Genomic DNA, 15,125 nt, shown 5'->3' on the forward strand with positions numbered 1-15,125 from the left:
AGAGAACGCTCTTCCCCTGGGAATAACTCGCCGGCATTCCTTAACCAGCGGTACCCTGAGAAGGCCCTCCCTGTGGGAGCGCACAGGACGATGGGAAGTTGATGCCGGCAGCAGGTGTTCCCTTAGATAAACCGGACCCAAGCCATTTAGGGCTTTATAGGTCATTACCAGCACCTTGAATCTCACCCGGAGGGCAACCGGAAGCCAATGCAGCTCGCGGAGAAGAGGTGTTACATGGGAGTATCGGGAAGCTCCCATCACAACTCGCGCGGCCGCATTCTGCACCAGCTGAAGCCTCCGAGTGGTCCTCAAGGGCAGCCCCATGTAGAGAGTGTTGCAGTAGTCTAACTGGGAGGTCACGAGAGCATGGGTGACTGTGCGTAGGGCATCTCGGTCCAGATAGGGCTGCAGCTGGCGCACCAGGCAAACCTGGGCAAAAGCCCCCTGGTCATGGCTCCTATATGGTCTATAAGTTAATTTTCTGAAGTTCTTCATTGCTTTTTGTTTGTTTGTTTTAAATATCCAATGCTTTATTGTTAATTCCCATTCCATTTTAAATGTATTAGAAAGCATCAGTTCCGAAACAGATTCTTGGGAGATTCTTTTTAATCTCATATGTTACTTGTGAAAGCTCTCCATTGATGTTTACCACTGCTTCTTCTTTTTTAGTCAGCTACCAATGATCCAGGGGGCTCCTTTCCTCTGTTTCCATATATGCTTAATTTGTTGGGATATCTACATAAGATTCTTATGCACTTGGAACAATAGTAGCCCTTTGTTTCTTGCTTACTATCTTTTCTTTTCAGTAAGTTTGTTTTTACTGTTTCTTTATACTGTAATTGTTGCAGCTGAATCTGCATTTATACTGATCTTTGTCTGGTTGTTATCTATGAGTCTAAATAGTACCACTTAAAACTTAATGCTTCTATATATAATAATTGACAGATCACACTGTGTAATGTGATTGTGAAGCAGTGTATATAAACTAGAGACATTATTTGTTCTTCAGTTTATGTTAATTATTGCATTGTTACCACCAGCACGTTCGAGAGCTGGTGAGCAATTCTGCTATGGACATTGAGAAAGAGCAAGAAAAAGAAGATACAGTAATTAATTTCAAGAAGGCTAAATGATCAGCACAGAAGAACTAATATACTTTGGAAAGGTGATGTGGATAATGGAATACAATGCTTGGCAAGGTTGAAGGAAGTTGAACAAGGATAAAAAAAAATAGATAAAATGAATGGCTGGAATTAAAGGGATCACTGGAATGTTCTTGAGAGAGCTGATTATTGCTAATTTAATACATTGCTTAATAAATTATAGAAAACGCTCGTATGATTTGTTTTCTCCTGTCTTGCTTTCATTGTAGCATACAACTGTGTTACCTTTTATATTAATTGAGATGAGAACGACCCATCATGAATATCCCAGCAGGATCTATGGACTGATTGCCGTGTGCACTTTTTCAGTTTGCTACATTTTATGGTAAGAAATGCATTTTCACATTGTGAAATATAATCACTGATATCTTAGTCTTGCCAACTTCGCAAGCAGGATTTGATGAAAAGTTTCACACTGTGGATTTTCTGATACTGTATGGCTTATATTTTTAGGGACTTTCCCCCCATAAGACATAATTTAGGCATTTGTTCTATGCTCTTTTCTTTTTCCAATCAATCTCCCATCAATTTTCACTGTTCAGTTTCACAAAAGTGAGGTGTTCAAATATAACAAGATTTAGCTTGGGTCTCAATGTGAGGATTTATGCAGAAGGGTGCTTTAACTCAAAGCAATTGAAACTGCCCAATTCAAGCTGGTATCTGAATCTGAAACAGAATTAAGAAACCCAAAGCTTTGATCTTCTGTATTGATTAAAATAGGAAAAGTACAAACTAACCTTTGTAAGGCTTTTCTGAAGGAATGAAATCATCAGAGAATAAATGCAAAAAACCCCTCCTAATTTTTAAATGAGAGTGTTAAGTGTTGCATTTTTCATCTCTGACATGGAGGCAGAATTGGGCCTTGTGAGGAGATTTATTGCTCAGTTTCAGGCTAATAGATGCAAATTGGGGGGTTGCAAGAAGGAAGGAAGGAAGGAAACTTTCCTTGGAAGAAGGATGATCAATAGACTCAGGAAGCAGAAGTATAAATAATGTAAATCACAATTTTGCCCTATTCTACCCAAAGCCAAATCAGTTCTGTAAGAAGTCTAATATGCCCTCATAGTTCTTGGGCAGGCATGTCAAACTTGTGATGTCACGTAATGTCATACGATGTATTGTGACTTTTTCCTCATTGCCGGCAATGGGGTGGGCGTGGTTTTGGTATGACGCATCTGGCCCGTGGACCGGCAGTTTGACATGCCTGTTCTAGGGCTGTAACCTCTGCTTTCAGATTCTGAAGTCATAATATTTCAAGAGGTGGGTTTTGTTGCCTTACTTGCCAAAAGCATTTCTTTTTTAGGCCAAGTCTATATTCACAAATCAGGGGATAATCCAGTGGAAAAGTAGATTTGAATATCTTGAAACAGTTTGCACTGTTAGTGTGTCTGTAAATGTTGTTAGTCTATAAACAAAAGTTGAAATTGCTGTGGTTTCTAATTCTTGCAAAGAAACAAGAATTTCATTCTGTGCTCCCATATTAGAGGTGAGATATGTGCATTTAAATTCTTACTTTTCTTTTTCTTCTTTGCTTACCTTGGCCAGAAATTCAGACTTTTCTTTTTTCCAGGCATATTCAATATTAACTTGTCTGTTATTTTATAAGATCAGAAAATGGTAGGGACTCAACAAAATGGCTACAGCATGGGACTCTAAAATGAATTTTAATGCATGTTCCCTTCTGCTTATCTAATAATAAGCAGTACAACAATTGTACTGTTGAAAGCATTCATTAGAGTTAATAACAAATAATCTTGTATGGAAGCTTTATGCCTCAGGTTGATCAGGCTATTATTGCACAATATTGAGTTAGCATGCATTCAAGGAGGAAAGAAATCCACAACAGAGGCCATCAGGTAATGTTTCCATGACAGCCGTACTACTTTTTGCAATTCCCTACATAGACATTGCAAGAATATTGGTAATGCCACTCTTCCAGAGAAGAGAAAGATAACGAGACCAATTATAATGTGTTAAACAAACCTTGGCTGGTCTAACTGGTTAGTCATAGGTAGTTCTATCTTTATATTTGATGTAGAATTTGTCCATTATTTTTTCATTGTTAATATGATCTTTATTTGTAATGTTGCTTTGAGGGCAACAAACAGTGGCAATTTATTCAAGGACATAGATTATAGAGTTCAAAATCTCTAGGATTAATCCTGTACTACTTCACCTTAAATTTGGTCTGGCTAACTCTTCACTTATATCCAAAAGTTGTGAATGTGCAATTCCAAACTTGTTTTTTAAACAACGGAGCTATGCAAACTGGTGTATAATCTAAATACAATAAAAAAATAGGTCATTTTACGCAGGTTCAGACTGATTTCCAGATTTATTTTCTCATTATGAACTTTTTGTGAACTGATCCTGTTACACAAAAGAGAGGATCAGGCATGAAAAAAAGATGCAAAAGGTGCAGTGGTTAAAACGAAGTATTTCAGGATAACTCTGCCCACAGCCAGGAGTTTGACCCTGACCAGCCCAAGGTTGACTCAGACTTTCATCCTTCCAAGGTCAGTAAAATGGAAGACCCAGATTGTTGGGGGCAATATCATGACAGTGTAAACTGCTCAGAGAATGCTGTAAAGCACTGTGGAGAAGTATATAAGTCTAAGTCATGGGTCAACAACCCATGTCTCTGGAGCCGCTTGCTGCTCTTTCAGCCTTCTCCTGCGGCTCCCAGTCGTTCTCTGCCATTTGGAGAGAGAGAGAGAGGCACTTGCGCTTTCCTTTCTCTCTCTCTCTCTCTCTCCCTCCCTCTCTCTCTCTCTTTCTCTCTCTCTGTGTGTGTGTGTTCTCTGAAAAGCTGACAAGCTTATTGGACAGGGCTCCTGCCTTTGCTGCGTCTCCACAGGAAACAGGAAGCACCAGAAAGCAAGGCAGGAGAGCCAGACCAATAAGAATTTCTGTCAGCTTGTCCGAGAATAGAGAGAACAGCGTGAAGCCAGCTTGCCAGGTAAGCAGAAGATTGGAGAGAGGGAGGGGAGACAGAGGGGGGAGAGAGAGAGAGAGAGAGAGAACTCATGGACAGCAGGCTCTGTTTCTTTTTAATTAAACTTTTCAATCAAGTTTCCCCCCTCATGCGCGCGTGCACATTTTGCAGCTCCTAGTGTTTTTTTTCTCTCTGGGAAATGGATCCAAGTGGCTCTTTGAGTGTTTAAGGTTGCCGACCCCTGGTCTAAGTGCTATTGCTAATATTGTTTCTATCTATAGCAGGGGTGTCAAACTGCTGGCCCACGGGCCGGACGCATCATGCAGAAGCCAAGCCCACCCCATTGCCAACAGTGGCAAAACCGTCCCGATACGTTGTGTGACATCACATGATGTCGCGAGTTTGACATGTCTGATCTATAGGGTTTGTTTTAGTTGCTCGAGTTCTTTTGTTATGGCTTCCTAACTTTTTTTCAGTAAAGAAGTAAAAATTATCGAAATTCTAATGAGCTTACGTAAATAAATTCAGTCCTTCCTGTTGAATGAAGCATGGATGCATGGATAGAAAGAGACCACAGATCTGGGCAGTGCTTTGGCTTCAAAGGCAAAAATGGGTTTTAGAGCCGGAGGGAAGTCACACATAATACTTGAAATCTCTGAAATCAGATAGCTTTTCTCAGAGCTCAGTGCTGAGAAAAAAAATGCAGCTGCTTTAAGGAATTGCAGACAGGTGTTACACAAGCACCCACACACTTTTTGGACTTCAAATCTGAATATATCAGTGTTGCACGTGCCTGATATAGACAACAACTTAGAATATGCTGTCAACCCCACAGACTATCAAGAAGCAACTCCAGGGGAAGGCTAAAACTACATTTATTGAGAGTGGCTATAAACAGGATCTTTGAATCTAATTGTGCTGTTTCTCTTCCCCTTTTTCTACTCCAGTGTATTAGGGAGGTTTCTGGGCCATATATTATATATTTGTTCTATACTTACGTTTTTCTCCTTGCTATTTTGCTAACGAATCAAACTTATCTCTGTTGAAATTATCTTCCTTGCTTTCTACAGATACCTCATTTTTTGTTGCTTTGATTGTAAGTAATGTTAAATATATTGATTGGAAATCAAGTAGTATTACAGTTGTTACATAGAATGGGTTAGGTCTATAGATTTCTGCTCTGATGGATGGATCCTTCTATGGAGGAAGAAAACTATTGTCTCCTACTCAGGATAGGATCTATGAAGGCTGTAATCCTATACTAATTTAATTGGGAGTAAACCCCATTGTGTGAGTGGTTTCTGAGCAATCATACATTGGACTGAGCCCTTAGGAAAACAAGTGAATATTTATTGTTTTTATTGAATACATCATTATTAATAGTATTTTTACATGTGGTTTTTTTAGGGTCTGTTGGATATATCATGTGACTGGGGTTTGGGTATATCCTCTCCTGGATTACCTTGGTACAACTGCTAAAATTGTCTTCTTTGCCACTGTAACTGTAGTAATAAACATCTTTTACTTGCTGGGTGAAGTACTAAACAACTGCATATGGGATACACAAAAATGTGAGTATCAGATTGAGAAACTTTTTTGAATACAAAATTATACGTTACTTTTATTATATATTATGCTTTTACTATTACTGTTGAAATATTTTTACAAAGTAACTCCATTATTTCTTAAAATAATCAAGTTCCCTTCGTCCAGTGCGCTCCCACAGGGAGGGTCTTCTCAGGGTGCCACCGGTAAGAGATTGCCGGCGGACGACACCCAGGGATAGGGCCTTCTCAGTGGGTGCGCCTGCCCTTTGGAACCAGCTGCCAGTGGAGCTGAGGACTGCCCCCGACCTCCGTTCATTCCGCCGGGACCTGAAGACCTGGCTCTTCGAGCTCTCTGGCCCAGGCTGAGAATTAATCTTAATTTTAACTGGGGTTTTATTTATGCAGGGACAAATATAATTTTTTTAAAATTTGTTTTTAACTTTTGTATCTTGGTTTTTTAATCACCCTGTAAACCGCCCGGAGTCCTTCGGGAAAGGGCGGTATATAAATGTAATAAAATAAATAAATAAATAAATAAAATGTAAATATAATAATTATTTCACGTAATTATTAATAATAATAACAAACAGGATTGGACAGCAAAAGAGGTCATTAGTGCTAGCTCGTAGCCAAAAGCATCTGCCTGATTAGACTTTTTTGCTTCTTTCCTATCCCTTTTTCCCCTTTTGTTGATATGTTAGCTGATACTTAGCTGATAGGGACGCGGTGGCTCAGTGGGTTAGGACACTGAGCTTGTCGATCAGAAGGTCAGCAGTTTGGCCGGTCGAATCCTAAGTGCCGCGTTACAGAGTGAGCGCCTGTTACTCATCCCAGCTTCTGCCAACCTAGCAGTTCGAAAGCATGTAAAAAATGCAAGTAGAAAAATAGGGACCACTACGGTGGGAAGGTAACAGCGTTCCGTGCGCCTTTGGCATCTAGTCATGCCGGCCACATGACCACGGAGACATCCTCGGACAAGTGCTGGCTCTTCGGCTTTGAAACGGAGATGAGCACTGGCCCCTAGAGTTGGAAGCGACTAGCACGCATGTGCAGGGGAACCTTTACCTTTACTTTAGCTGATACTGGCTGTGCTTATAGAAATACTAAATCTAATTAATGAATTAACCTTTTTACTGGATTTAATCAATACTCAACCAGTTCCCCTGGATTTATACAACAAAGATCATACTCACCCCATCACACGCATAAAATAGAACAGGAGTAGCATGTCTGAAGCCATTTAAACATGTTCTGAAGATCTCAAAAGCAAATATAAACATTGGTTTATTTTGGTTGATCGTAATTATAAAAGAGGTAGCAAAGTCTCTCAGTAGGTGGCAGAATCTTGCTGGGTTTAAGAAGGTAAACATGATTGATAGAAGACTTCCATAAAGTAGTAGGGAATAACTCATCTGAGTATGCAAGAGAAAGGCAGACACAAACAACCTCTCTATTGTTGCTTAGAAAATGACATGGATGTGCCCATGAATTCATTCAGTTAAGCAGTGTTCTCATTGCGTCAGTGAAGACACTGCTTAAATGTATTAACTTTGTATTAACTGTGGAGAATGATGAAAATATTGAGGGATGATGTAAAATATTTGGAAAATACTCATCAATATCTTCTTGCAGGTCGTACAGAAAGAAGGTTCAGAAATATACACAAGTCAGAAAGTTTTTTTTTTTTAAAATAGTTTGCAAGTTCCTGACATGTTTCAAAATAATGTAGTCTGAACATGCCAGATGTAGGAAACGAGATGGCAAAAATAGGAATTACAAATGAAAATTCTTAATCTGAACATTTTTTTTTCTTTTTCAAGAGATGTTTAAATAACAGAACAGAATAAATAAATTGCAGTTGATTTTTCCAAGGTAAACCAGTAACATGAGCAAAAGAAAAAAAAAAGCCTTATTCTCCAGGCCAGATTTGATTCACAAGCCTAGATGCTAGGATTTTGAACACTGGATCCATCAGCAATGAAATATTTTTCAACAAAGCTTAGATGACCTTTTTATAAAAGGCAATAACATTTAAACCACTCAGTGGAAAATGTTCCTCCAGCAGCAAAGGAAACAGAAGACCAGAAATTGGCACCAGTGTAGGGTCCAAAGCCAAAATGCCTTCCTAGAGCTATGCCATTGTTTGTTTTCTTAAACCTTTGACTGCAATTTGATTGTTTTGAATTTGTCAGCAATACACAGCTCTCTGTATTTAAACGATTGGTTTTAACCAACCTCAATTGTTTCCTTATTATGTATTTCATTACTATTAGATTCCCTTGCACGCCTGCTATAATTGAAAACAGAATAGGAACATCTTTGAAAAGAGCCCATATTTCTTAGAATTTTAAGGTAGCCAGCTCTCCACACCTAGCAATTAAAAGGTTAAAGAAAGGGTCACATCTCCTTTTCAACTATAACAATAGCAGCCTCTAGATCAGACATGTCAAACAAGGCTCGGGGGGGGGCAGATCCGGCCCGCGAAGTGGTTTCATGTGGCCCGCGAAGCCATCCTGGAAACAGTGAGGGAACGGCCCCCACTGCCTTGGCCCTGGCCCAGAGACCCTCCTCCTGCCAGAGACCCTCAGATCTGTCCCACTCCTGCCCAGGCCCCCATAGGCACCCTTGATGCGAACGATGTAGAGCTGGCCATGCCCACCCAGTAGGCCATATGCACTCTAGCCATGCCCACCCAGGCCATACCCACCCGGCCCCCTGAGGGCAACTGCAATGCTGATGCGGCCCTCAATGAAATTGAGTTTGACACCCCTGCTCTAGATGATCATTTTTTATTATTGGTATTTTTCAAATCAATATAATTATACAAAAAAAGTAAAAAGAAAGAATAGCAGTATTAAAATAGATTGGGCTTTGTACCATAGCTGCATTTCTATACATATTTATTTCAGAGAAAGCTCCTGAATAAACATTTCTAGAGTTAGCAAGAAGCCCTGAAATGAAGGACTATTCGGATCAAGGATTTAACTGTGTCAACTACTTGCTGAATGTTTATTCGCAGATAAAAATAAGTTGCAGTATTCTAACGTAAAACAATAAGAGAAAACGTACCTATCATTTGTTAATTGTATGATATTTTTTAAAAAATACTTTTTTTATTTTTTAGAAAAAATACATTGTTAATTTTTTAAAATCTCAATAAAATGTGGCTTATTCACAAATGAACCACTCTTAAGTCTTTATCATTGTACTTCAAAACATTTCCAAGTGATACAGTTTCATATATGAAACAAATATTTTTATTGAAATTTATCAATAAAAATAACTTAATTTTGTATTTGGTTGGAAGCTTTATATTTTGTTAACATTCCAAAGCTTGCAATAGTGGCCAATATCTGTAGCTTGGGTGTAAGATGAGGGTGAAGGTTTGTTCTCTGAGCTTGTGGTTTGGTTTCTGAACGTTTCGTTACCAGGATAGGTAACATCTTCAGCAGACCTGACTCATCACAAGAGCCTCACTTGACACACCTATACCTCAAGCCTTTATAAACAGAAGAACACTGACATCCCCTAAACTCTGCTGACGATGTTACCTAGCCTGGTAATGAAACGTTCAGAAACCAAACCACAAGCTCAGAGAACAAACCTTCACCCTCATTCCAAAGCTTTTTTTTCATGTATTGTACAAAAATCAGAACCTTAGTAGGCAACTTTTCAGATCAACAACTTGATTCAATGAAGTGAGCTGTAAAACGTTTATGCCTTTTAGAGTAGAGTAGAATAGAATAGAATAGAATAGAATAGAATAGAATAGAATAGAATAGAATAGAATAGAATAGAATAGAATAGAATAGAATAATAACTTAGAATGTACACTAATCGGCATACATTAAAATGAAATTTCATTGCATACAGCTCTCAAAGGATATACACTACATAAGTACGACAAAAATAAATAAACACAGAATTATGCATATACCCACATATATTATATGACACAGAGAAACAACAGTCTAGTTCAGGTTATGTATACATGTACGTAACATATTAATAAAATATGTTACTCTAAATGAACTATCAGACTCCTCCTGATTTTTGTTTACCATAAATTAACAACTCTCCTCATCTGTTGGGAAGACCAGTAAATTAAAAACAATTTATGCAGAAGAAAAGTAAGAATATTCACTTTCTTGTTTACACAAGCATTTCAAAAGCTGTTTTTCTGTTGTGATCAGGTATAGAAGAAGGAAAAGGAAAATCTAAATCAGACTGAACACAGGATAAAAGAAGAAAGAGGACCTGCTGCTATATGAACAGCATCTCATAACATCAAAAGAAATTTCTATTAACAGTGCATTCAAAATATTTTGGTTTTTTTTTAATGGGATGTTGATTTTACAATCTTCTTGAAACCTTTGCTACAACATTGGAGGAACTGGGGAATGGGTATACCTCATGTGCTGAACATGTCATTATTTATACACAGAAAGAGAATATATCTTTCCGGCAACTGCATTAAGAATTAAGAAGGATCTATTTTGTTCTGGAAACATTAGATGTGTCAAACTTGAATCATTTGGGTTAAATCATAAAGCTGCATCTGTGAAAGGATGGATAAGCCCATTTGAACAAATTCAGGACTTTCGATTATAAATCAAAGAGTTCTGAGTTGCTGCCAGTACATCTGGATACAGTGGAGTGTATCTGAAGCATGGGGCATTCAGGTTTGGGGGGTGTCTATGAAAGAAAGCTCAATGAAATATCCCCTCTGAGATACATAAAACAAAAAGGAAGCACTTTTTAAAACCTGTTTTTAAATAATTCATTGAAGTATAATGTAACTTCTCATGATATTATTTCTTGCATATTAATCAAGAACACATTCCTTTCTCTCCTTACTTAATGGCCAAATGTTTTTTTCTCTATTCAGGTTTTTATAGACTACGACAGGTATCTTGATGAGCTTTCACCCTATCAAGAAATGATGAAGTTCATTCTCATGAGATATTTTTTTCATTAAAACTTTTCCTAAATGAAAAATAACTCATGGGATACTGCTATATAATAGTTATTTATAACTTAGTTTATAATCCATTTTACACAAAGAAAACTGGAATGGAGATGCATCTAATGGGAACAACTGGTTCTGGTGCCCAAATGATTCAGAATGACAGAGGGAGCAATGAGCATGCAGCATTAGAAGTGAACAGTACAGTACAGAATTTTGGGAGCCAGCTGTAAGATCCCAGGAGAAAAACAGGCAATTTTATAGTGTTGTACACTAGAGAGTCGGTTAAAATGTTCCAGTCATGCTAGAAGTCTTGTTCTTGGACTGCTCTAACTGCATGTTGATTTAAATTAGTATTAATCCCTTCACAGTTGTAAAACAGGCAGCTTCCAACACCCAAGCAGCACTTGTGTCTATATAACGTTTGAATGTAATGTTTAAAAGTACAGGTAGTCCTTGACTTACAAAAGTTCATTTAGTGATGTTCAAACTTTCAGCGGCACTGGAAAAAGTGACTTATGACCATTTTTCATACTTACGACCATTGCGGCATCCTGGTCACATAATTAAAATTCAGATGCTCGGGAAGTGACTCATATTTCTGATGGTTGCAATGTCCCAAGGTCATGTGATCAGTCTACTGTAAACTTCTGACACGCAAAGTCATTAGGAAGTCCAGATTCACTTAATAACCTTGTTACTAAATTAACAACTGCAGTGATTCACAACAACTGTGGCAAAAAAGATCATAAAATGGGACAAAATTCACTTAATAACTGTCTTGCTTAACAATGGAAATTTTGGGCTCAGTTGTGGTCATAAGTCAAGGACTACCTGAATATGTGTTTTGCTTGCCAAGGAAAGTTTGTGGAAAATTCTGATCAGATCATTACAATTTGGTGTGGCAATAGTGAGGAAAGTGGTGGTAACTCTGATAAATGATCACACCTGCCAACAGAACTTCCTATTACAATAGAATGATTAGTTAAAGATCCTAGTACAGAGGTCTTCAAACTTGGCCCTTTTATGACTTGTGGACTTCAACTCCCAGAATTCCTCAGCCAGCATGCCTGGCTGAGGAATTCTGGGAGTTGAAGTCCACAAGTCATAACAGGGCCAAGTTTGAAGACCCCTGTCCTAGTTGGTATGACTGTCCTAGGTCTTCTGGGCTAGAAAAATACTTAGCAACAATAGCTCTAAACAAAATCCAAGAGGGACTAGAAAAGAAGTTATGAAGTACTAAAATATAACATCCTGAAATAATAGGAAATAGCCAGAAAGGGCAACTTTGAAATGCATGTTTTTAAAGACAAAAATGAACAAAGAAGCAGGAAACAATCAACAAGATTGAAAGACCATCTTGTGTACCAAAATGAAAGGTTGGTGTAATTAATCAAAAAGCTTTAAAGTGAGTACCAAATATTATATGCCATAATATAGTTTTTCCCATATAACTGAGGAATTTATGAGGTAATCCTGTTTATGTCTAAGTAAGAGATCGGAATGCTATAATGGGGCTTGTTCCTTGGTAAGTGGCTTATGAGTACATTTACTATTTGCAACAACCGCTAAAAGAATTCAGTTGAATCACATATCAGGAAATATTTACAGATGCTGTACATTCAAGGTATTTAAACACTTCAGTGGTACAGTGTAAATTAAGGTTTCATTGTCAACAATGTAAATTCAGCTTGATAAAAAATAAATGCCTGCGGTTTTGTTAATATTATTCAAGCATGTTTATGTGGTAATGCTTACATAACTTATTTTTTGTTGCTGGGACTTTAAGTCTGTATTTCTCATTCTCATTGTTTTATTCATTAAGTCTATCCTCTGAGTTCTTGTAGCAACATCACTCCTTCCTTTGAAGCTATCACTTCCTATTTCTTGTTTCCAAGGAAGTGACTGATGCCTAGAAACTACAGTGTGAATTCTTATTACTGGCCTGAAGTCTCATGTTTATTTTGTTGATAAGGATAATTTGAGGAGAGGTTCTTAATGTGCCACAGCTGAGCAAAGGTTATATAAATAGCCAATTACAAGTACTGCCATCTGATAAGTGGGAGGGGTAGCCACCAGTGCCCTCTCTTCAACAAAAGAACAGGTAACAGCTATAATCTAGAACTAAGGAGAAATTTCCTGACATTTAGAACAATTAATCAGTGGAACAACCTGCCTCCAGAAGTTGTGAATGCTCCAATACTGGAAGTTTTTAAGAAGAGACTGGACAGCCATGTGTCTGAAATGGTGTAGGCTTTCCTGCCTGAGTAGGGGGTTGGACTAAATGGCCTCCAACGTCCCTTCCAAGTTTTTATTATTATTGATCATCGCACAATCAGCCAGATGTTCAGACTGGATTTGGCATTTTTGTCTACCTATCAAGTCCTTACCAAGGACCTGGGATAGGTAGATGTGGATGTTTGATGGTATTACAGATATTGTCGCAGGATGGAAGCAGTTCCTAGTAAGGCCGCCTTTTGCAATTGTCTAATGGCAGATTTGTCAATGCCAATGGTGTTCAAGTGGTGCTCCAGTTGTTTTGGGATTGCAACCAAGGCACCTGTTACTATTGGTATTACCCTTGCTTGCCTTTGCCACAGTCTATTTCTGTTTGTAGGTCTTTGTATTTTGTTATGTTCTCCAGTTCTTTCTCATCTATTCTGCTGTCTCCAGGCACTGCCACGTCCACTATCCAGACTTTTTTGTCTTTCTTATCGACAATTGTTAAGTCTGGGGTGTTATGTTGCAAGTCCTGTCTGTTTGAATTCTGAAGTCCCAGAGCAGTTTATCATTTTCTATGACTCTCTATTTTATGATCCCATTAGTTCTTGCTTACAGGCAAATGATATTTCTTGCAGATCTTCCAATGCACCATTGTTGCTACTTTGTCATGCCACTGGTTATAGTCAGTCTGTGCGATCTTCTTGCAGCAGCTTACCAGGTGGTCCAATGTTTCTTCAGCTTTTTGCATAGGCTACACTTACTGTCTGTTGCTGTCTTCTCAATTTTGACTTTGTATGCATTTGTCCTTAAGGCTTGGTCTTGTACAGCCAGAATTAGTCATTCGGTCTCTTTCTTCAACTTTCCTGCTCTTAGCCATTGCCAGGTCTTGTTATTGTCTGCTTTCCCAACTATTTTTTTAATGTACTGGCCATGTAGTGCTTTGTCTTCCCATGCCTCTATTCTGTTCTTCATTTGGTCTTTCTTGTAGGCCAGTTTGGTCTCTCCAGTAATCAGTAAGCCTTCCTGATATACTAATTTCAGTGCATCGTCATCATTGTCCTTCAGATATTCTTCCAAAGCCATTTTTTCTTCTTCAACCATCTGTTGTACTTGCAGCATTCCACGTCCACCTATTTGCCTTGTTAGATAGAGTCTGTCAATGTCACTGTGTGGAGGAAGGTCATGATTCATTGTCATTATTTTTCTGGTCTTCCTATCCATTGCTTTTAGTTCTGCTTGAGTCCAGTCCACTATTCCAGCTGTGTATCTAATGACTGGAATTGCCCAGGTATTGATTGCCTTCACGGTATTTCCTCCATTGGATGTATCATCATCATCATCATCCAGTAAATTTAATAGCAAATCACTTGGAAACATTTTAAGTATTAAGATTACAAAAAAGCTGGTACAAAGTAAAGAATTATGAATGAACTGGACATAAATTTCCAATAGATCTATTTTTATTTATAAATTGGACCTTTTTCTGATTTTAAAAACTGGTTCAGAATAGCTTATTTTCAATTTTAAAGCAGAAAAATATTGGACATTGGTAACAAGCCAGTGATGTTTTCTGCTTTACAGAGATGCTCGTGCTTTCTTACATCAGTACAGATGTATCAATCATTGCAATCTTGTTCTAAAGATGTGTATAAAAATGTATGATAATTTGGTGTGTCAAACATGCCAAAGTAATACAGTTTTAGGTTTAGCACCACTTTCCATGAACAGAAGCTTTTTTTGTCAACAAAAAAGCAGTAGGAACAAAATCTGGATCAAAAACTTATTCTTTTGCTGAGCTTTCCCAAGCTAAGACTAAGCTTTGGACTTACCATGTTTAGTCTGTGAATAATTGGCAAAGATTGAAAGGGTTAATACAGATATATTTAATATATCTATATATAATATAGATATATTTTATTTGTCAGTTTTGGTTCAATATAACAGATTTTTTTTAGATACCACTTTAAGTAGAAATTATGTTATAACACATATTTTTGAAACAAAGTTAAACCTTTACCACATGGATAATATTGCCCAATCTTTCCATTGCACTGTCCATAAGCAGAGAATGAACACAAGTCAAAGATAGCTGAGGGTGACACTAACCTTCCTTCATAATAAAATAATCTTTGCTATCCTTTATGCTTTCTGAATTGAAATTTTTCATATTTTCTATATTTTCATTATACAATTCAGCACCAGAATCACTGAATTTTGACTAAAAAAAAACCAAGAGCAGATTTTATGAAATAGTACCCAAAAAAGGTTCTTGGAACTGATTACCTGATTCC

The 15,125-nt window shown here is 37.8% G+C and overlaps 1 protein-coding gene across 2 annotated transcripts in view; it reads left to right on the plus strand.

The window, feature by feature from the left end:
• The window catches only part of AIG1 (androgen induced 1), a 93,473-nt gene extending 80,895 nt beyond the window's left edge, over positions 1–12,578 (plus strand). Inside the window, exons 4-7 of one of the 2 annotated variants that reach the window (XR_014493181.1) lie at positions 1,373–1,488; positions 5,506–5,669; positions 9,839–11,616; positions 11,753–12,578. Coding sequence is in view for 1 of the 2 variants with exons in the window: in XM_083368537.1 (XP_083224663.1) it covers positions 1,373–1,488; positions 5,506–5,669; positions 9,839–9,876 (318 nt within the window). In the remaining variant the exon portion in view is untranslated. Of the gene's footprint in view, positions 1–1,372; positions 1,489–5,505; positions 5,670–9,838 lie in introns of both variants that reach the window. The other variant, XM_083368537.1, reaches the window with a different exon arrangement.
• The last annotated feature ends 2,547 nt before the right edge of the window (positions 12,579–15,125 follow it).

Source organism: Vipera ursinii, assembly GCF_947247035.1.
Source record: "Vipera ursinii genome assembly, chromosome: 1".
In the NCBI taxonomy this organism is placed as follows: Eukaryota; Metazoa; Chordata; class Lepidosauria; order Squamata; family Viperidae; genus Vipera; species Vipera ursinii.